Source organism: Pan troglodytes, chromosome 19 (genome assembly GCF_028858775.2).
Source record: "Pan troglodytes isolate AG18354 chromosome 19, NHGRI_mPanTro3-v2.0_pri, whole genome shotgun sequence".
In the NCBI taxonomy this organism is placed as follows: domain Eukaryota; kingdom Metazoa; phylum Chordata; class Mammalia; order Primates; family Hominidae; genus Pan; species Pan troglodytes.
The window spans coordinates 26,198,927-26,221,615 of NC_072417.2; the positions used below are offsets into that span (position 1 = coordinate 26,198,927).

Consider the following 22,689-nt stretch of genomic DNA (forward strand, 5'->3'; position numbering starts at 1 on the left):
GGGCCAAGAATGAACATTATCAGGACTTTTCTGGAGAGTAATCAATCAACAGTTTGCAAAGATGTCCCTTTGAACCAGCAATTGCCTTTCTAGGAATCTACCTCAAAAAGATAATGTGACAAGAACAGTCATTAAAGCACAGTTTATAATAATAAGCATTAAAAATAATTACTTTTTTTTTTTGAGACAGAGTCTCACTCTGTTGCCCAGGCTGGAGGGCAGTGCCATGATCTTGGCTCACTGCAACTCTACCTTCCGGGTTCAAGCAATTCTCCTGCCTCAGCCCCTGAGTTGCTGGGATTACAGGCGCCCGCCACCACACCCAGCTAATTTTTATATTTTTAGTAGAGACAAGCTTTCCGCCATGTCGGAAAGGCTGGTCTCAAACTCCTGATCTCAGGTGATCTACCCACCTTGGCCTCCCAAAGTGCTGGGATTACAGATGTGAGCCACTGCACCTGGCCAAAAAAAATAATCTAAATGTTATCAGTGCTCTAAGAAAGGCAATTTCTGTGTATGCGGGGTGTGTGTGTGTGTGTGTGTGTGTGTATGTGTGTTTGGGGTTTGTTTTTTTTTTGAGACAGAGTCTCGCTGTGTCACCCAGGTTGGAGTGCGGTGGCACAATCTTGGCTCACTGCAGCCTCCGCCTCCGGGGTTCAAGTGACTCTCATGCCTCAGCCACTGAGTAGCAGGGACTCCAGGCACATGCCACCATGCCCAGCTAATTTTTTTTTTTTTTTTTTTGAGACGGAGTTTCACTCCTGTGGCCCAGGCTGGAGTGCAATAGCACGATCTCAGCTCACTGCAACCTTCACCTCCAGGATTCAAGTAATTCTCCTGCCTCAGCTCCCTGAGTAACTAAGATTACAGGCATGTGCCACCATGCCTGGCTAATTTTGTATTTTTAGTAGAGACAGGGTTTCTTCATGTTGGCCAGGCTGGTCTTGAACTCCTGACCTCGTGATTCACCCGCCTCGGCCTCCCAACAATTTTTGTATTTTTAATAGAGATGGAGTTTTGCCACGTTTCCTAGGCTGGTCTCAAACCCCTGGCCTCCATAGTTCCCTGCAGCCTTAAACTCTTGGGCTCAAGGGATCCTCCTGACTCAGCCTCCTGAGTAACTACGTCTATATGCTCAAGAAACCACATCTGACTAATTTGCCCAGGCTGTTCTCAAACTCGTGGTCTCAGGCAATCCTCCTGCCTAAGCCTCCCATGTCAGGCCTCTGAGCCCAAGCTAAGCCATCATATCTCCTGTGACCTGCACGTATACAACCAGATGGCCTGAAGTAACTGAAGAATCACAAAAGAAGTGAAAATAGCCTTAACTGATGACATTCCACCATTGTGATTTGTTCCTGCTCCACCCTGATACGATATATTCTCCCTCACCCTCAAGAAGGTACTTTGTAATATTCTCCCCCTCCCTTAAGAATGTATTTTGTACACCTATCCCAAACCTATAAGAACTAATGATAATCCCACCACCCTTTGCTGACTCTCTTTTCGGACTCAGCCCGCCTGCACCCAGGTGAAATAAACAGCCTTGTTGCTCACACAAAGCCTGTTTGGTGGTCTCTTCACATGGACACGTGTGACATCCCAAAGTGCTGGAATTACAGGCATGAGCCACCGTGCTTGGCCTGTGGTTATATTTGAGAGGAAGACATATTCTTTTTTAAAAAAATAAAAAAATAGCAAGGAACTGCTTTGGTTTTAAAAAATCCTGCATATGTACATGAGTGTGTAGGTAAACACATTGAAAAGGCGCCAGAGGACACATTCCAACAACATCATCCTGGGAAGTGACGGGAAGTGGGTTGCGGGGGACAACTTTCAGGTTTTGCTCTCAGTACCACGCAGTTCTGGTTCAAGCCTGCAAGCCTGACATTATAGTACTTGTGTAAAAACAAAACGCGGGCACAATGGCTCATGCCAGTAGACCCAGCTACTCAGGAGGGTGAGGTAGGAAGATTGCTTGGGCCTAGGAGTTGGAGGCTGCAGTGAAATATGATTGCACCACTACACTCCAGCCTGGGCAGCAGAGCAATACCCTGTTGCTAAAAAACAAAACAAAAAAAAACAAAACACACACACAAAAACACTGGGCCTCAGTGCCTGAGGGCTGAACCGGTTTCGAGGCATGGCATCCAGACCTCCCACTGCCTGCAGGCCCTGGTCCCTAGCCCTGCCACACCTACCTACCTGTGGTTCTCCAAGTCCTCCATCCCTGCCACATCTTTCTGCCCTGCCCAAGGTCCCCTTCTCCCTCCCCCTTGCCCACCTTGCTGACCCTGCTGCCTTCCCTGAGGCCCCTGCCAAGCTCCCACCTGCCTGTCTCCTTGGCCCCTGGGCCACACTGTGCACCTGCTGCTGTCACAGCCCGTCGGAGTGGATCCCCTCTTCTAGAGTGGGTACTCTGTTCTGGCGAGTTGAATGAGTGAATAAGCTGTAATATGTCCATTTTTCATAACAATATGTACTAAAAATCATAATAGCAAAAATAAAGCATGTGATCAAATAATTTATAGATTATTCAGAGAAATAAATGAGTGCCGTGGGCACTGAAAAAACCACTTAGACTAGTAAGTGGCTAATCTAGCAAGTGGCTGATTAGAATGAGGGAGCTCCTGGAGCACATGGGACTCACAAGGAAGACTGGAGTAAGCCTGGGTGAGGCTCATTCGTGGATGTTAAAAACTAATAGGCCGGGCATGGTGGCTCACACCTGTAATCCTAGCACTTTGGGAGGCTGAGGTGGGCGGATCACCTGAGGTCAGGAGTTAGAGACTAGCCTGGCTAACATGGTGAAACCCCATCTCTACTAAAAACACAAAATTAGCCGGGCTGCCAATAATCCCAGCTACTTGGGAGGCTGAGGCAGAAGAATCACTTGAACCAGGGAGGCGGAGGTTGCAGGTTGCAATGAGCCGAGATCACTCCATTGCACTCCAGCCTGGGCAAGAAGAGTGAAACTCCATCTGAAATTATTCAGTCACTTAGCACACATTCATTACATGCCCACTGTGTGGCAGATGCTGGGAATAGCACCTTCCAAAGTCCAAAGTCTAACAGGACAGAAAGGCTACCTGTGGAGAGGGAGCCTAGGGGAGGGATTTGTACCCCCTGGGGCAGCAGGCAGGCTTTTCTTTTTTCTCTTTTTTTTTTTTTTTTTTTTTTGAGACGGAGTCTCGCTCTGTCGCCCAGTCACTATCTCGGTTCACTGCAAGCTCCGCCTCCTGGGTTCACGCCATTCTCCTGCCTCAGCCTCCCAAGTAGCTGGGACTACAGGTGCACACCACCACACCCGGCTAACACTACGGCCGGCTAATTTTTTTTGTATTTTTAGTAGAGATGGGGTTTCACCGTGTTAGCCAGGATGGTCTCGATCTCCTGACCTCGTGATCCACCCTAGGAGGCAGGCTTTTCAACCTTTATTGAAATGTTGAAGAATGTGTGGCGGCAGCTTGATAAAGCAAGTGCTGGGAAAAGGGAAAGCATTCCTGGGGCTGGAGGATATGCACAGAGCTCTGCACTGGCTGGGGCCCAGAATGCCTGGGGGCCTGGAGAAAGCCAGGTCAAGACAGGCCAGGAGAAGTCAAGTGAAGAAGGGCAACCTGTGTTGAGCAGGGCATTGAAATTTCATCCCAACCACAGGAGTTGTTTTTCAGAGAAAGGACAGCTGAACTGTAGGAAGCCCAGGTCAGAGGAAACAGGCAAGAAGTAAGGATGGTCTGGACTGAGTTGTGGGAGGGAAACAGAGAAAGTATGGACAGGACAAGACATGGCCGTTGCTGGGCATGAACAGTGAGGGGGCCAAGCGCAGTGGCTCACGCCTGTCATCCAGACCAACCTGAGCGATATGGCAAAAACAGAGAGGGGAAGGAGGTATCTGGGAAGCCTCCGGTCTTCTGGCTTGGGACTCAGTGGCCAACAGTGCTATCCTCGGGGATGGGGAACCCTCAAGAAGTAAGTTTGGGAGGAAGATAAGGGATTCCGATTTGGACATGTTAAGTTTAGGATTCCTGTGGGACATCCAGATGGAAATGTCTTAGAATCTGCTGGACACACAGGTCTGAGGCTCAGGAGAGAGGTCTGGCGAGAAGTAAAGATTTCTAACTCATTTGTGCATGGGAGATGGTTGGATCCAAGGTACCATATATATACATCACATCTAATCCCCACAGTCCCTGTGGGTTGGTATTATTATGCCTTCATTAGAGATGAGGAAACTGAGTAGAGGAGCAACTTAATCAAATCCACACAGCTTCTAAGTGGCAGAGCCAGTTAGAAGACAGGGATAGAAGACAGGTCTGTCCCTAAAGCTGTTTTTTTCTAATATGGGATGGCCAGTATGGGATATTCCTGCTCAGCACAGCGGAGGCAGGCGAGAAATGAACTGGGAATGGAAAGCATGTGGGGCTTGGATCAGTGAAGAGGAAAGGGCAGGAGGCAGGAATGTTCAGGAACGTTTGACCCCAAGGGAAGATTGCTATAAGAGGGCCAGGGTGGGTTTAGAGAGGGCCTGAGGGCCAAGCAAAGGGGCTTGACCTTTAACCTGCAGGCAGTGAGGGGCCCAGCCCCACTTGTGAGCAGGGGAGGGAGAGTTCATAGCATGTGTCTCTGGAGATTTGTGGGAGGAGCTGGAGAGAGACAGCAGAGGCAGGGGAAGCAGCAGGACTCAGGTCGGCTGAGGGCTGGGCACTGTGAGGGCAAATGGGATGATGGGAGATCAAGGAGGCTCAGAATGGTGAGATGAGTAGAAACCAGGCAGGAGGAAGTCAAGGATGACTCCAAAGGGTAGAATCAGGATGCTGAGAAAGCGATGGAGCCTCTGGGTGGAAGTCAGCAAGTCTTGAGAAGATCTCATTTCTGGAGAGCTGGTGTTACTACTATTGTGGATACCAGGCACTGTCCTAAGGTCTGCACAGGTACTTCTGCATTTCATCCTCCCTTCTGCCCTACAGGGTGCCCAGCTAACAGGAGGAGACCCTGAGGCTGAGGGAGCTAAAGTGGCTTATCTCAGGTCCCACGGCTGGGCGGTGCAAGTTCCACAGCCTAGGTCTGCCTGACTCCACAGCCCGTGCTCTTGATCGGCACCGGTTTTACAAGACCCTGCTTGATCCATCCCCTGCCCACTTCCTTCAGCCTCCTCTTGGCCCCTCTCCCTGGCAATATGCTGTGCTCTCCAGGCTTAAGTACCCACCTGTCTCAGGGCCTTTCCATAGGCCCTGTGTGTTCCCCAATGTCATCAAGTCCTCCTGGAATGTATTTCTCACCACACTGGATCCTGTACTTTTCTTTCGTGGCACTTATCACAATTGCAATTAATTAGCTATGTCCCTTTTTGCTTGACATCTGCAGGGAAATGGCCCTTGTGTCTGGTTATTACTGTGTTCCCACACTAGCAGCATCTGGCATGTCTGGGGCTTCATGCATGCTCGTTAAGCTGATCTAAGAATATAAACATCCCTAAGAGCCAGATCATTGGGTAGCTTTTTGGAATTTTGAGCCACTACCCTTTTGGTGGCAAAAAAGCTAACAGTCTAGGTGCCCCCACCCTCAGTCCTGGGCAGGTGGTCCCCACCTCCAGGAGAATCTACCTCAGGCATGCAGAGCAGAAAATGGGAGTCAAGCCACCAGCAGCCCTGGCAAGGGCCTCAGATAGCCCCAGGTGTCCTTCTCTGTAGGCTCACGCCAGTGGCCTCCCCTAGGGCACTCACTATTCCTTGGCGATCTCCAGGTCCTTTCTGTGGCTCTGCAGGGCTGCCTCCATCTGCCCCAGGTCAATCTGGGCATTCCCTATGCAGCTATACAAGTTTCCAACCAGTTCATCCTTGTTGGGTACCTCTTCCTTGTTCCATTCCAGTACCTTCTTCAGCACTTTCTCAGCTTTCTGAAGACTCCCTTCAGCACTGCCACTTGTGAGCACTGAGAAAGGAAAGGGGTGCTGTGGAGGCCAGGGCAGCCTCCTCTTAGCTGACAGGGTAACTCCTCTTCCTGCAGACACCATCTGCAGGTCTGAGAGACCAGGGGCTCAGACACCTGGTTGCTCCTTCCCCACCTGATAAGGCACTGGAGGCACCTGCCCCACCCTCTGAGAACAACACCTACACATATCAATGTCCTCCAGGCTCTTGAGGATGTAATGGGCTGTCTGTGAGGGACGGCGTTTGTGGTCCCGCAGCCATTTCTCTTGCATCAGCTTCCGGTCCCGCTCCCTGGCGTAGATCGGCTTCTGCTGCCTCCAGAAGTTGCTGTGAGTATCCAGGTAGTTGATGCCCGTCATGATGAGGTCCTCCACAGTCAGGCCGCCCTTCATGGTGCCTTTGATCAGGTCTGTGGGGAAGGGGTGTGAGGAGGCGCCAAGGAGAACAGGCCTCTAAGGGATTTGCCTCCTGTTTCCTCCCGGTGGCTGCTGCAGGGCCCTCTGTGAACTTGCTCTGCTTGGAGTTGTTGAAACAGAGAGGAGTGTGAGTGCGCATAGTGGCAGAGTGGGTTTATCCAGGCCAGGAGGCAGCCAGAGCCCCACTATCAGGGAGTTCCATGCTATGGGCCCCTTATGGCAAGATATGAGGAGCTAGCCAGAAGGGGCAGCTGGTGGATGGCTCGCTGAGAAGCCTCAGGGCTTCCCCAGTTCAAGCTGTGTCCTCAGATAACACTGAGTCTAAATGCACGATCTGGCCCAGGCTGCCAGTGCCCAGTGATTTCCCAGGTGCCCAGTGGGCCTGTGCATGCTGGAAGCTGGAAGGCGGGTGCCCAAGTCCTGCCCACTGCCTGGCCAGAGGTTACAGCCAGAAGCAAAGCTACAAGGCCACTTGAGGTAATATTCAAGCCACCTCTTCCCTCTGCAGCGGGTCCTCTGGAGAATAGGAGGCATTCAGGCCTGTTGCTAAGGAGATGTGCCAGCAGTGAAGCTGTTCCTGTGTCACGGAACAGGGAACCCTACACATGACCTTGGGAAGCCAATTCTGGAGAAGAGGCATTTGATTCACAGGTGATCCTGCTCAGGCTTATCAGCTAATGGCAATACTCCCATCCCCATGTTGATGTGGGACATTCATCTCAGGCTTCTGTCCTTCATCCTGTCACTGGCAGCAGTGTGGTGGAAAGAGCACTGGACTGGCCAGGTGTAGTGGCTCACACCTGTAATCCCAGCACTTTGGGAGGCCGAGGTGGGCAGATCACTTGAGGTCAGGAGTTCAAAACCAGCCTGGCCAACATGGTGAAACCCCATCTCTGCTAAAAATACAAAAAATTAGCCGGATGTGGTGGTGGGCGCCTATAGTCCTAGCTACTAGGGAGGCTGAGGCAGGAGAATCGCTTTAACCCAGGAGGTGGAGGTGGCAGTGAGCCGAGTTTGCTTCACTGCACTCCAGCCTGGGTGACAGAGCAAGACTCTGTCTTTAAAAGAAAGAGCACTGGACTGGAGGTCAGAGGCCTGGGTTCTGATGTTGACTCCACCATGAACTTGTTTGTCAACTTATGAAAGTTCCTTCCCCATCAGGGTCTCTATTTCCTTATCTACGAAAGGAGAACTTGGACCAGATGATGTTTCAGAGCATTCTAGAACTAATATCCTCGGATTTAAGCACATGTCCGCTGGATTCCTTTGCCCATTGTAAGGACTGAAGGCAAAGGGGATGTCCCTTCAGGGACTGTGGTGGTAAAGGAGACCAAATCTCTGTTGTCCCCTCCCAGGGTACCATAGCACTTAGGAGCATTGCTCTAAAATTGGACTTCCTGGATTCGAATATAAGCCATGTCATTGCCTACCTATATATGACCTTAGTTTCTGTTGGTCTGCGCCTCAGTTTCCTTATCTGTAAAATGAGAACGCTAATAAAACCTGTCCACAGGTACACGTCAGCTAATATTATATGACAGGCTCTGCCTTCAGCTCGTGCATGAAGCCTCCACCCAGATTTCCTTTCCCGCAAGGCCCCGCGCCAACAAAGCGTCCGAAACCTTCATCCAGTAGGAGCTTCTCCAAATACTCTTTGTCCACGTAGAGCTCCCCCAGAAGCTGGCGGACAGTCTTCTCACTCTTGAGCGAGCCCTTCCGCTTGGGCTCTCCCTTGGTGGGGTGTAAGAGGTGTTTCATGGGCTGAGGCTTCTGCTGGGCTTTTATGTTCTGAGAAAACGGAGCAACACCCAACAGAGCTTCAGCAAGGAGCAGAGTGTACCCAGCCATGGCCCTAGGGTCTGTGATCCCAGATTCCTCCAACTCCAGGACCTTTCTGTGGGCCAAGAGTCACGGAGTATGCCTGGTCAGGTTGCAGCTAGACTCCCAAGACCCCTTCTCAGGCACACATAGCCTCTTCCCTTAGAGGGATACAACCACAGAACCAGGGCCATTACCTCAGCCTGCTTGCTTAAGAAGGAGAGGTCCCCTTTGTTCTCCAGCTTAATGGAAGAAGGACCTGCAAGGAAAGAAGCTGGAGCTCAGGTCGGCCAGACCCCCCAGGCATGACCTATCACATATTTTTATGTAGAAATGGCTGCCTTTGGCAGGGGGATGGTGGAGGCTGTGGCAAAGCTGGCCCTAAGCCAGCCTAGCAGGCAAATGGTGCAGGCCGTCTGGTATAACTCCTAGGACCTAACAGCCCCCGCTAGCCCAAGGCTATGGCAGCCAGATTTCCAAACAAAGGGAGGCCAAGGATGCAGGGGAAACTGTCCATTTCCAGGCCCTGCCACCGACAGAGCAAGCTCTCACTTGCTCTCACTTGCTTCCCATCTCCCCCTGCCATAATGCTGATGGCTAAGGCCAGCCCTTGGTATGCGTCTGGTGAGGAAAGAAGCCAGGGACTATAGAAGGCTGGGCTCAGGACCGCATTATAGCTTTTGACACCAGGCTAAAGACAGGCCTACTTTGAAACAGCCCTTCTAATCTGACCTTTAGGAAAACCCAAGGCTGCAGCGCTCAGAGATCAGTGTGTGCATCAGGGAATGGTCCCCCCAGCAGACAGGTGGTGCCCGCCACCATGCCCGGCTAATCCTCAACAACACTGCAGCAGCCAAATCCAGGTGCAGGACTCCCTGCGGGCCTGGTGGTGGCTGCTCACCTGCTGTAACTCAGCCTTCCTCTAAACCTAAGGATTCCAAGGACCTTCCTGGATAAGGGCATAGGCCCTGTGGTCACTCACTTCCCACTGAGTTGTTGATGGCTTCCTGGGCTTTCTGAATGCCAACTCTGAATTCCCGATCAGGCCTCAGCTTGTAGCCTCGATGATAGAATACCAAGGCAAACTCAAAGTCTCCCATGGTGTACAGTGTCTCAGCCTTTTGTAAAATCCCCTGGAATGGGAGGAAATCAAATCAATGTGAACAGATAAGGCCTTATAGGACTCACATGTGGTGGAACAGAAGGGTCCTGGGTTGAAGGTCAAGGTTGGAATACAGGGGGCAGAGACTTAGGCAACGACCTAGGAAGAGAAAATGGCATCAAACACTAGGCAGTCTGGCTGGTTCTACTTGTAACAACTACTTGTAACCAGAAGTTGCTACAGGCAATGACAGGATCCAGTCCTCCCGCCCATGCAGTCACCTTACAGAAAGCTGGGTCACTCTGGAGCGAAGCCTCAGCATCCTTCAGGGATCTCTCCAAGTCTCCCATCTTCAGGAAGCACTTTGAGCGAGCAACCAGGCAGTTCTTGTCTCCATCCTGAAGGTAAAGAGCCTGACAAAGAAACCAGTCAGGTTGACAGCCAGCATGAAGAGCAAGGTAGAAGCTGGAGTGGGAAGGGCAGCCCAAACCCTCCTGCAGAGGGGATTTCTTCAGGCTCTGAAGAAATCAAGGCTCTGAAGAATCAAGGGGATTCTTCAGGCCAGCACACAGGCCTCTGGCTCCTAAGCAGAACAACTCCGATCTGCGCTCAGTCAACTTGATTATCTGCATATGGCTCACCTTGAACAAGGTCAAATCATGGCTATTGTGGAAGCCACTGGCTGAAGAGTAGGAATATGCTGCTCTGTGGATACGCTGACTTTCCACCAATGTCTGAGAGCCCCCCAGTCCCCTCAGGCAATAGAACTGTAGGGTATTTGGGGCACACCAAACTCAACTACAAACCTGAAATGGCAACACATCATACTCAAAGCAAATTTCAAAGGCTAAGCATTCTGAAGTGGACTTGAGGACTATCTGCCATGTGGGTTAACCATTCCAGTAGCCTTCTCTTTTTATGTAGCTAATCAAGAACTAATCACTATATCCGGGGATTAAGATGAAAATACCAGGAAAAGGCTGGGAGTGGTGGCTCACACCTGTAATCCCAGCACTTTGGCAGGTCAAGGTGGGCGGAACGCTTGAGCCCAAGAGTTTGAGACCAGCCTGGGCAACATGGCAAAACCCTGTCTCTACAAAATACAAAAAAAATTAGCTGGGCGTGGTGGTCCATGATTGTAGTCCCAGCTACTCAGGAGGCTGAGATGGGAGGATTGCTTGAACCTGGAGAGGTCGAGGCTGCAGTAAGCCATGATCACACCACTGCACTCCAGCCTGGGTGACAGAATGAGACTCTGTCTCAAAAAACAAAACAAAACAAAACAAAAAGAGGCCGGGTGCAGTGGCTCACACCTGTAATCCCAGAACTTTGGGAGGCCAAGGTGGGTGGGTCACTTGAAGTCAGGAGTTTGAGACCAGCCTGGCCAACGTGGTGAAACCCGTTTCTACTAAAAATACAAAAATTAGCCAGACATGGTGGTGAGCACCTGTAATCCCAGCTACTCGGGAGTCTAAGGCAAGAAAATCGCTTGAACCTGGGAGGCAGAGGTTGCAGTGAGCTGAGATCATGCCACTGCACTCCAGCCTGGGTGATGGAGTGAGACGCTGTCTCAAAAAAAAAAAAAAGAAAAAGAAAAAGAAAAAAGAAAGAAAGGGAAAAGAAAAATGAAAAACAAGAAAGAAAGAAAAAAAAGAAAATGCCAGGAAAATGAAACTGTGATTTTGACCCTAAAGTGGGGTTGAGGGCAATATCCCCACTCCCAGTGTCCTCTCTTCTGTGTGAGATGATTACCATAGTCTGTGGTGTACTGTCCTTCCTGAGGCATCTAACTGTACCCACCCCCCTTTTTCTTTTTTGAGACAGAGTCTCACACTGTCACCCAGGCTGGAGTGCAGTGGCACGATCTCTGCTCACTGCAACCTCCGAGTCCCGGGTTGAAGCAATTCTCCTGCTTCAGCCTCCCGAGTACCTGGGACTACGGGCGCCTGCCACCACACCTGGCTAATTTTTTTTTTTTGAGATGGCGTTTTGCTCTTGTTGCCAAAGCTGGAGTGCAATGGCACGATCTCGGCTCACTGCAACCTCCGCCTCCCGGGTTCAAGTGATTCTCCTGCCTCAGCCTCTGGAGTAGCTGGGATTACAGGCACTCGCCACCACGTCCAGTTGATTTTTTGTATTTTTAGTAGAAACAGGGTTTCACCATGTTAGCCAGGCTGGTCTCAAACACCTGACCTCAGGTGATCCACCTGCCTTGGCCTCCCAAAGTGCTGGGATTACAGGCATGAGCTACCTGACCTGGTCTTTTTTTTTTTTTTTTTTTTTTTTGAGACAGAGTTTCACTCTTGTTGCCCAGGCTAGAGTGCAATGGCATGACCTTGGCTCACTGCAACCCTCTGTCTCCTGGTAGCCACCCCTTTCTAAGACCTTCCTACTTTTCTAAGAAGAGGAAGTAGCTACTGTCTTTCTGGAAAGTGACTGCTTCTCATCCAAGGCTACCCTTCCCTCAGGGTGTTCTTTTTTCTCTGCTGGTGGGTACTTCAGGATGGGACATGATCCAGCAGGAGGAGAATAAGTGGGGACAGGGCTACCGAACTCAATTGTTCACTTATCTGGTCATCATTTCTGGTTTTAGGGTGTGGTTGGTGACTGAAAGGGACAAACGACTCTGGGGAGCTGTTGAGAAGCTTGATCTTACAGGAAGTCTCAAAACTACAGGGTTATCCTACCACTCCATCTAGAAGAAGAAGTGGGCAATTTGGAGCAAAAGAAATGGTCATAAAAACATGTTTTTAGGGCACTGTATCTCATACCTGTAATCCTAGCACTTTGTGAGGCCAAAGCGGGAGTATTACTTGAGCTCAAGTGTTCAATACCAGCCAGGGCAACATAGCAAAACACCTATCTCTACAAAAAAAAAAAAAAAAAAAGAAGAAAAGAAAAAATTAGCCAGGCGTGGTGGCGTAAGCCTGTAGCTCCAGCTACTTGGAACACTAAGGTGGGAGGATCACTTGAGCTCAGGAGTTTGAAGCTGTATTGAGCTGTGATTGTGCCACCACATTCCAGCTTGGGAGACAGAACGAGATCCTGTCTCAAAACAAAAAAAAACAAAAAAACAAAAAAACAGTTTCCTTATGCAGATGTCAGATGTGTAGTTTTGTGGTTAGCACCTCAGCATTGGAGTCTGAGCCCGGCTTTGAATCCTTCCTCTGCCACTTGCTAGTTTAGCGACCTTGGGCATGTTGCTCAACTTCTGTATATTTCCTAATCTATAAAATTGAGTATGCACTGGGCGGGGTGGTTCACGCCTGTAATCCCACCACTTTGGGAGGCTGAGGTGGGGGGGATTACCTGAGGTGGGGAGTTCGAGACCAACCTGACCAACATGGAGAAACCCCGTCTCTACTAAAAATACAAAATTAGCCGACCATGGTGGTGCATGCCTGGAATCCCAGCTACTCGGGAGGCTGAGGCAGGAGAATCGCTTGAACCTCAGAGGTGGAGGTTGGGGTGAGCCGAGATTGCGCCACTGCACTCCAGCCTGGGCAAGAAGAGCAAAACTCCATCTTAACAACAACAAAAATCCAGTATGCTTAGCAGTGTGCCTGAGGCTGAGGCAGGAGAATCACTTGAATCCAGGAGGTGGAGGTTGCAGTGAGCCAAGATCGCACCATTGCACTCCAGCCTGGAGACAGAGCAAGACTACGTCTCCAAAACAACAACAACAACAATAACAACAACAAAAACCATCACCCAATCCCCTTAGGGTGGGATGATGCAATTTATACTAGGGTTACTATAATAATGTTGCTGGTTGGTGCGGCAGCTCACCTCTGTAATCCCAGCACTTTGGGGGGCCGAGGCAGGTATATCACTTGAGGTCAGGAGTTCGACACCAGCCTGGCCAACATGGTGAAACCCTGTCTCTACTAAGAATACAAAAATTAGCCAGGCGTGGTGGCACATGCCTGTAATCCCAACTACTCCCTAGGCTGAGGCAGGAAAATCGCTTGAACCTGGGGAGGCGGAAGTTGCAGTGAGCTGAGATCTTGCCACTGCACTCCAGCCTGGGCAACATAGCAAAACTTTGTCTCAAAATTGATAATAATAATCATATGTTGCTTACTGGCCACCTTTTATAAGCAACGGTGTGCTGGGGACATTGAGGCTTCTGCATGCAACCTCCCATCCAATCTGCCAGCAAATGATGGGAAGGTAAGGCTGCTCTGTGGAAGGAGGCCAGTTAATCATGAAACATTTAAGTAAAAGTAGAGGAAAAGGTCACTGTTAACGCAGAGAATGGAGATTGCAAGTGGGAACTGGTAGAAAATGGCCAACCACAGGGCTTATCTGTGACAGCAGTGTGTCCATCAAAAATCAGTGAATAATAGAAACAACAGGGTCCTCCAGGCATCATCAAGACCTCAGTGTTATCTGCAATCAAAAGGTGAGGGCAGGGGGCAGGCGCAGTGGCTCACGCCTGTAATCCCAGCACTTTGGGAGGCCGAAGCGGGTGGATCACGAGGTCAGGAGTTCGAGACCAGCCTGGCCAACACAGTGAAACCCCCATCTCTACTAAAAAGACAAAATAATTAGCCGGGCATGGTGGCGCGCGCCTGTAGTCCCAGCTACCTGGGAGGTGGAGGCAGGAGAATCGCTTGAACCCGGGAGGCGGAGGTTGCGGCAAGCCGAGATCGTGCCATTGCACTCCAGCCTAGGCAACAAGAGCGAAACTCCGTCACAAAAAAAAAAAAAAAAAAAAGTGACGGGTGATGGGGTGATGGATAGGTTGAGAGCTCGACTCACGTTGCTGAAGCTCTGCGCGGCTTTAGAAAATTCCCCGCACAGGTAGAGCCGCTCGCCTTCGGCCATATAAGAGGGAAAGGTGCTTCGCAAGGTCTCGCCTTCGGGGTCCGACATGGTGACCGGATTTAGAGACGCTAAAGCAGAGACAATCAAAGAAAAGCTGGAGAACCTCTATCTGGTTTGTGGAAGCTCCGTTTCTTAGCAACCATGAGATGTACAGCGACTTCCGGTTCCGCCCCTGTCTGGCAAGGGCCCGGATTCTGGGTACAACCTGCCGGCGTGCGCTTGCGCCAGTTCTGCCGCGCACTGGGCCAGGGAGTGATGATTGCGTGGCTGACGGCTGGGCTGGTTAGTGTTTGCTGTTGCACGCTCTGTCGGTTCTCTCTGGAGTTGCTGCCTGAAAAGCCTCCCTTGTAAGACAGCCAAGAAAACAGGAAGAGGGTTGGAGGCAAAGTTCCGAATAGGGATGAGGCATACGTGGTAAGGATATGTGCCCGGCGTACCGCCATTAGGGGGAGAGAGCACTGGGCTTGGAGTCAGCGGACTTGGGCTGACTTCGCTCCTGTCACTTCCTAACTGCGTGACCTCTCGCGGGGCATCTAAGGGCTCCCAGCCTCGAATGTTCCACCTGCCAAATAAATATGAAAATAATGGAACACTCAGGGATGCGAGGATTTGCATAAGAAAACATGGAAAATAACGTTGGGTTCAACATAATTTAACGCAGTTATTTGAGCAGCTACTAGTAGCGGGCCTTGACCAAGGCATATTCTGACGTCCTTCCCCATTCCCTCACCATCACCACTCCTCCAAAAGTGGACTAGGTGCTTCTTCTGGGCTCCAACGATACCCTAAGTAGCTTGCTTAACTGCCTTTACTACGTTACTTCCAAAACGTCCTAATGTCATTGTTAAAGTTTAAATAGTAAAAAGATGTCTTTAACTACAAATGCACACACACACACACGCACGGCATACATGTAAAACTGGGGATATTTGAGTAAGATCAGTGGATTGTATCAGTGTCAATTTTCTGGTTGTGTTATTGTACTAAAGTTTTTAAGGATGTTACCATTGGGAGAAACTGGGAAAAGGGTACATGGGATCTCTTTTGTATTTATTTCTTATGAACTGCATATGAATCTATGATTATCTCAAAAGGTTTAATTCAAAATATAAGAAATAATATGGTCCCTGCTTGAAGGAGTTTTATCTAATAGGGGAGAAAGATGTATAAACAAGTAATGGCCACTTAAAGTGATATTAACTAGTAATTAAAAGTTCTGTGTGCCTGTGAGGGAGATGAGGACAAAGTGGTGTGAAACCCAGGCAAATGAATGATTCAGCCAGGGTCTGGGATGAGTTAGAGACATCTTCATAGAGGGGTAATATTTGAGCTGAGGGTGAGTAGGGTGGAGCCCAGTAGACGTAAGTAGAGAATGAGAGCTAGGTGTGGTGGCTCATGCCTGTAATCCCAGTACTTTGGAGACTGAGGTGGGAGGATCGCTTGAGCTCAGGAGTTCGAGACCAGTCTGGGCAACATGGCGAAGCCCTGTCTCTACCACAAATACAAAAGTGAGCTGGGTGTGGTGGCGTGTGCCTGTAGTCCCAGCTACTCAGGAAGCTGAGGCAGGAGGATCGCTTGAGCGTGGGAGGTCGAGGCTGCAGTGAGCCATGTTTGGGCCACTGCATTGTAGCCTGTGTAACAAAGCAAGACCCTGTCTCAAAAAAAAAAAAAAAAAAAAAGGAAATAACGTGTGCAAAGGCTGGAGGTGTGTACATTCACAGGGTGTTTAAGGAGCAGCAACAGGTTTAAGGACCTGCAGTGAAACTGGTCCTGTTCTAAGTTAAGGTGGGCTCATTGATGAGTTGAGGACTGTTGCTGGAGCAACCAGGATTAATCAGAAAAAAACCTCCTGCAAGGAAGAGATCTATAGATTCAGTGCAGTCCCAATCAGAACTCCAGCAGCTTTTTTTTTTTTTTTTTTTTTTTTTATGGTGGAGTCTCACTCTGTCACCCAGGCTGGAGTGCAGTGATGTGATCTCGGCTCACTGCAATCTCTGCCTCCCGGTTTCAAGCTATTCTCCTGCCTTAGCCTCCTGAGTAGCTGGGATTACAGGTGCACACCACCATGCCCAGCTAATTTTTTGTATTTTTAGTAGAGATGAGTTTTCACCATGTTGGCCAGGCTGGTCTTGAACTCCTGACCTCAGGTGATCTGCCCGCCTCAGCCTCTCAAAGTGCTGGGATTACAGGCATGAGCCACTGTGCCTGGCCCCAGCAACCTTTTTTTTTTCAGTAATTAACAAGCTGATTTTAAGATTTATGTGGAAATGCAAAAGACCTAAAATAGCCAAAACCATTTTGAAAAAGAAGAACAAAAGAAAACTTACATTCTGTGATTTCAAGACTTATTTTAAAGCTACGGTAATGGTATTAGCATAAATATGTAAACATATATGGATTAATGGAACAGAAATCGATCCACACATATATGATCAATTGATGTTCAATGAAGTTGCCAAAGAGATTCAATGGAGAAAGGATACTCTTTTCCACAAATGTGTGCTGAAGCAATTGGATAGCCATATGGAAAAACAAAATCCAAAATAAAAAACCTTGATCCTTACCTCACACTATATACAAAAATCAACTGGAAATATTTTAATGTAAATATGTGTTTAATTAATTTTTATTTTTATTTTTTGAGAGAGAGTTGGCCTTGTCCCCCAGGCTGGAGTGCAGTAATGAGATCTTGACTCACTGCAACCTCTGCTTTCTGGGCTCAGGCCACCCTCCCACCTCAGCCTCCTGAGTAGCTGGGACTACAGACACGCACCACCACACCCAGCTGATTTTTGTGTTGTTTTGGTAGAGACAGGGTTTTGCCATGTTGCCCAGGCTGGTTTTGAACTCCTGAACTCAAGCAGTCCTCCCACCGCGGCCTCTCAAAGTGCCAGGCTTACAGATGTGAGCCACCATGCCTGTCTAAATATAAATATTGAGTTTTTTTTTTTTTTTGAGATGGAGTCTCACTCTGCCACCCAGGCTGGAGTGCAGTGGCGTGATTTCAGCTCACTGCCACCTCTGCCTCCCAGGTTCAAGTGATTCTTCTGCCTCCGCCTCCCAAGCAGCAGGGACTACAGGTGTGCACCACCATGCCCAGCTAATTTTCATATTTTTGGTAGAGACAGGGTTTCACTGTGTTAGCCAGGCTAATCTCGAACTTCTGACCTCAGGTAATCCACCCACCTTAGCCTCCCAAAGTGCTGTGATTAGAGGCTTGAGCCACTGCGCCTAGTCTAAACCTTGACCCTTACCTCATACCATATACAAAAATTAACTAGAAATATTTAAATGTGGCCGGGTGTGGTAGCTCACACCTGTAATCCCAGCACTTTGGGAGGCCCAGGCGGGCAGATCAAGACCATCCTGGCTAACACGGTTGAGCTATGATCAGGCCACTGCACTCCAGCCTGAGCAACATAGTGAGATCACATCTCAAATAAAATACAATTCTAGAAAATGCAGACTAACTGCCTGGGAACATGGCAGTAGGGAAGTGAGGGGTAGATTACAAAGGAGTACAGGGAAACTCATGGAGGTGAGGAATATGTTCATTATCTTGATTGTGGTAATTGTTTCACAGGTATATACATGTATTAAAACTCATCAAATTGGCCAGAAGTGGTGGCTCAAGCCTGTAATCCTAGTACTTTGGGAGGCTGAGGTGGGTGGATCACCTGAGGTCGGGAGTTCAAGACCAGCCTGACCAACATGGAGAAACCCTGTCTCTACTAAAAATACAAAATTAGCTGGGCGTGATGGCACATGCCTGGAATCCCAGTTACTCGGGAGGCTGAGGCAGGAGAATCACGTGAACCTGGGAGGCGGAGGTTGCGATGAGCCAAGATCGCGCCATTGCACTCCAGCCTGGGCAACAACAGTGAAACTCCATCTCAAAAAAAACCCAAACACCTCATCAAATTGTACACTTTATGTGCAGTTTATTGTACTTTAATTATATATTAAGAAAGCTGTTTTAAAAACACAATAAGGCCTGGCATGGTGGCTTATGCCTGTAATCCCAGCACTTTGGGAGGCCGAGGCGGGCGGATCACCTGAGGTCAGGAGTTCAAGATCAGCCTGGCCAACATGGTGAAACCCTGTCTCTACTAAAAATACAAAAATTAGCTGGATGTGGTGGCAGGCGCCTGTAATCCCAGCTACTCGGGAGGCTGAGGCACGAGAATCGCTTGAACCTGGGAGGTGGCGGTTGCAGTGAGCCGAGATCGTGCCATTGCACTTCAGCCTGGGGGACAAGAATGAGATTTCATCTCAAAAAAAAAAACAAAACAAAAACCATAAAATACCAATCATAATGTGTGCTTTCCGGCAATTTATAAAGCACTGTGAGCTTGACAACACCCTAGTGAAGTAAAGAGCCAGTCAGTGGTTTCCTGGTTTCGTGGATGAGAAACTCTGAGGCTGAGAGAAATGACAAGGTTTGCTCCAGGCTACAGCACAAGGATATAAGTGAGCTGGGTTGGGGCCTATTCCTTGGGTTCGATTAGCAGGATAAAGAGTGCTAGAATTGGATTCCAGTGTGTCCCAGCGATTTATAGCTATGTTCCTCATGTTATTGCTTTATTTCTTCTTTTATTGTGAAATAGAACATAAGTAAATAAACATACATGTCTGGCCGGGCGTGGTGGCTCACTCCTGTAATCCCAGCACTTTCGGAGGCCAAGGCAGGCAGATCACCTCGAGTCGGGAGTTCAAGACCAGGCTGGACAACATGGTGAAGCCCCATCTCTACCAAAAATACAAAAATTAGCCTGGTGTGGTGGCACACACCTGTAATCCCAGCTGTACCAGAGGCCGAGGCAGGAGAATCACTTGAACCCGAGAGGCAGAGGTTGCAGTGAGCCATGATCACACCACTGCACTCCAGCCTGGGCGACAGAGCAAGACTCTCTCTCAAAAAAAAAAAGTACACCTATGTAGTCATCACACAGGTAAATCAAGAAACATATTGCTAGCAGGGGGTCCTGTGAAAGGCCTCTCTCCACTCACAGCTCCCTCTCCAGGTAACTACTGCCTTCACTGTGAGCCCTCATCATCTCTCTCCTGGATTACTTCAACATTCTTCTAAGTGGGTCTCCTTGGCCTCCCCTCCCCCACTTCCTTCTCAACACAACAGTCAGAAGATTACTTTTATTTATTTATTATTTATTTAGACAGAGTGTCTAAATAAAGGCTGGAGTGCAGTGGCACAATCTCGGCTCACTGCAACCTCCACCCTCCTGAGCTCAAGCAATCCTCCCACCTCAGCCTCCCCAGTAGCTGGAACTACAGGTGCATGCCATCACACCCTGCTAATTTTTGGGTTTTTTTTTTTTTTTTTTTTTTTGGTAGAGAAGGTGTTTTGCAATGTTGCCTAGACTGGTCTTGAACTCTTGAGCTCAGGCAATCCTCCTGCCTTGGCTTCCCAAAATGCTGGAATTACAGGCATGAACCATCATGCCTGGCCAGAAGACTCCTTTTATTTTTTTATTTTTATTTATTTATTTATTTTGAGACAGAGTTTCGCTCTGTCGCCCAGGGTGGAGGGCAGTTGCAGGATCTCGGCTCACTGAACCTCCACCACCCTGTGTGGTGGTGGGCGCCTGTAACCCCAGCTTCTCGGGAGGCTGAGGCAGGAGAATCGCTTGAACCCAGAAGGCAGAGGTTGCAGTGAGCGGAGATCGCGCCACTTCACTCCAGCCTGGGCAAAAGAGCGAAACTCCATCTCAAAATAATAATAATAATAATAATAAACTCATTCAGAGATAAGTTTAAATGTGTCATATGTAAAAGTCAAGGGTAAGTGATTTATGTGTGTGGGAGGGGCTGCACAGGTTCTTCCTGAAAGAGGAGGGAATTTTATAGCAACATACCTGGTGGGGAGGAGGCAGTGGCAGTTTTTGAGAGAGAGTCAGAATGGAGTGGGGGTGACTCTGGGAAGGGGCCAGCCTGGACCTGGTTGGGCTGCATGGAGAAACTTTATTCCCTGAGCACAGATGCTGCATCCCCAGAGAGATAACTGCTGCCCAGGAGTGGAACTAGCCATCCCTCCAGCTTCCCTGGTGGCAGGCAGCCTCTGTCAGGTTAGAGAGAGGGGCCCTGGCGGCATCTCCCTGGAGAGCCTTCCCCAGGACACACAGGCCCTTAGCTCTGATGGAAGGTTGGTCAGTACTGGGCAAAAGTGAGTGGTGCGGAAGTTAGAATCCTTGGCTCTTCACCGGGTGGATGATGATGGGGCTTTGCTGGAAGCTCCTGTCTTGGGCTGTTACAAGGAGAGAGGTGGGTTTAGAACTGGATACTCTACATAAACAGAAAATGCATTTGAAAAAAATAGTAGCCGGGCACGGTGGCTCACGCCTGTAATCCTAGCACTTTGGGAGGCTGAGGCGGGCGGATCACGAGGTCAGGAGATTGAGACCATCCTGGCTAACATGGTGAAACCCCGTCTCTACTAAAAATAAAAAAAAAAAATCAGCCGGGTATGGTGGCACGTGCCTGTAGTCCCAGCTACTTGGGAGGGCGAGACAGGAGAATCACTTGAACCCAGGAGGCGGAGGTTGCAGTGAGCCGAGATCACGCCACTGCACTCTAGCTTGGGTGACAGAGCGAGACGCAGTCTCAAAAAATAAATAAATAAAAAATAAATAAATAAAAAGAAAAAATAGTAGAACTGGGCCGGGCATGGTGGCTCACACCTGTAATCCCAGCACATTGGGATGCCGAGGCAGGCGGATCATGATGTCTGGAGTTAAAGACCAGCCTGGCCAACATGGCGAAACCTCATTTCTACTCAAAATAGAAAAATTAGCTGGGCATGGTGGCGGGCACCTGTAATCACAGCTACTCAGGAGGCTGAGGCAGGAGAATCGTTTGAACCCGGGAGGTGGAGGTTGAAGTGAGCCCAGATCACACCATTGCACTCCAGCCTGGGCGACAGGGTGAGACTCCCTCTCAAAACAAACAAACAAACAAACAAACAAACAAAAAAATAGTAGAACTGGACACTTAGGTAGATCCTTCTCCAGGCTGCATCTCCTCCCTCCTCTCCCTGCCCTTCCCCTACAATTGCTTTCTTTCATTCACATATTATAAGAGCCTTTTTAAAGTCATGTTTACAGTGAATGCTTAATATGTGTCCAGTCCCATGCTAGGCACTGGAGATGCCAAAATGAACAAGGCACTCTCCTAGGCCTTGGGTTGCTTACAGTCAGATAAAGGAGATCCACTGGATAGGATCTTTCCCTCTTACTCACCTGTGGCAGGTTGCAGGGTACAGGCCCAAGGACTTGGAGTCTGAAGATCATTAGGTTAGTTGATCATAGGCAAAATGATGAAAACACTTAGTTAGCTCAAGTGGCTGCTGTGAGTAGTATGCATTTCACATAGTAGGTGCTCAATAAATATTAACTAAAATTGGTCCAAATCTAGGAGGAAGTCCTTAGCCAGTTTTAGGCTTCTGGAACCCAGGTAGAATGCCCAAAACCTGGGCTTGGAGATGGTGCCTATAACCCTCTGTATTCTGATAGGGACCTGTCCTCTAGTCCAGTCTAGAAGAGGAGGGAGGTGATTCAAATGGGAAAATCAAAAGAGTTTAGAGCTTTTATTTTATTTTTTATTTTTTGTAGAGATGGGGGTTTTGCCATGTTAGCCAGACTGGTTTTGAACTCCTGAGCTCAGGCAGTCCACCTGCCTTGGCCTCCTAAAGTGTTGGGATTACAGGCGTGAGCCACTGCACCCAGCCTGGTTTAGAGCTTTTAAGTTAGAAAGTAGAATGATGAGAAGATGGGTTCTAGATTGATTAATTCAAGGCAGATGAACCTCTGTGGGTGCATGGTGGGGTAACGAGAGAGTCTTACTTGAGGAGGCTGGGGGTTGGGGGCAGAAACTTGGTATGAGACCACTGAGTGAACTGAAAAACCTCAGTGGCTGGCTCATGGGCCCTCTGGCCAGCACCTCTCCCCCCTCACTCTCTGGACAGTTATTTTTTGTTATTCCTGCCCAGGAATAGTCAAACTTAGGCCTAGCAACACCTAAATGGAGGACAATCATTCAGCAAACATTTATTGAGTACTTACTGTGTAACCAGTCCCTATTTAAACTGCTAGAAATACAGCAATGAAGAAAATAGACAAAGATCCCTATCTTCGTCATGCACATACGCAAGTATATCTGAAGGATAAATTATTAGAAGTGGAATTACTGGACCAAAGGGCAAGTGAATTTAAAATGTTTACTGATATTACCAAATTGACCTTCAAAGAGTTTATTATATTTTATGTCCCGCCTGGATGACCATTTCCCCAGGAGTGTATCTGTCTTTCTTTTTTTTTTTTCTCAGACAGGGTCTCACTCTGTCACCCAGGCTGATGTTCAGTGGTGCAGTCACGGCTGACTGCATCTTTTTTTTTTTTTTTTTTTTGTCTCGCTCTGTCACCCAGCCTGGAGTGCAGTGGCGTGATCTCGGCTCACTGCAACCTCCGCCTCCTGGGTTCAAACGATTCTCCTGCCTCAGCCTCCTGAGTAGCTGGGACTACAGGCACGTGCCACCATGCCCGGCTATTTTTTTTGTATTTTTAGTAGAGCTTGGGTTTCA

General features: G+C 48.9%; 2 protein-coding genes across 9 annotated transcripts in view; one reads left to right on the forward strand and one right to left on the reverse strand.

Moving 5' to 3' along the window:
- ODAD4 (outer dynein arm docking complex subunit 4) overlaps positions 1-14,298 on the reverse strand; it is a 35,058-nt gene extending 20,760 nt beyond the window's left edge. Inside the window, exons 1-7 of one of the 3 annotated variants that reach the window (XM_024350311.3) lie at positions 14,031-14,298; positions 9,548-9,679; positions 9,147-9,297; positions 8,362-8,423; positions 7,969-8,134; positions 6,115-6,339; positions 5,724-5,931 (exon numbers count right to left, since the gene is read on the reverse strand). In XM_024350311.3, the coding sequence (XP_024206079.2) occupies positions 5,724-5,931; positions 6,115-6,339; positions 7,969-8,134; positions 8,362-8,423; positions 9,147-9,297; positions 9,548-9,679; positions 14,031-14,144 (1,058 nt within the window). In that variant the 5' untranslated portion in view covers positions 14,145-14,298. Of the gene's footprint in view, positions 1-5,723; positions 5,932-6,114; positions 6,340-7,968; positions 8,241-8,361; positions 8,424-9,146; positions 9,298-9,352; positions 9,426-9,547; positions 9,685-14,030 lie in introns of those variants that run through there. The other 2 variants (XM_024350312.3, XM_054670886.2) reach the window with 2 other exon arrangements.
- The window catches only part of ACLY (ATP citrate lyase), a 62,106-nt gene continuing 53,675 nt past the window's right edge, over positions 14,259-22,689 (forward strand). The window contains exon 1 of one of the 6 annotated variants that reach the window (XM_063798578.1): positions 14,259-14,510. The gene's annotated coding sequence lies outside the window, so the exon portion shown is untranslated. The remainder of the gene's footprint in view (positions 14,511-22,689) is intronic. The other 5 variants (XM_054670885.2, XM_024350306.3, XM_054670883.2 and 2 more) reach the window with 5 other exon arrangements.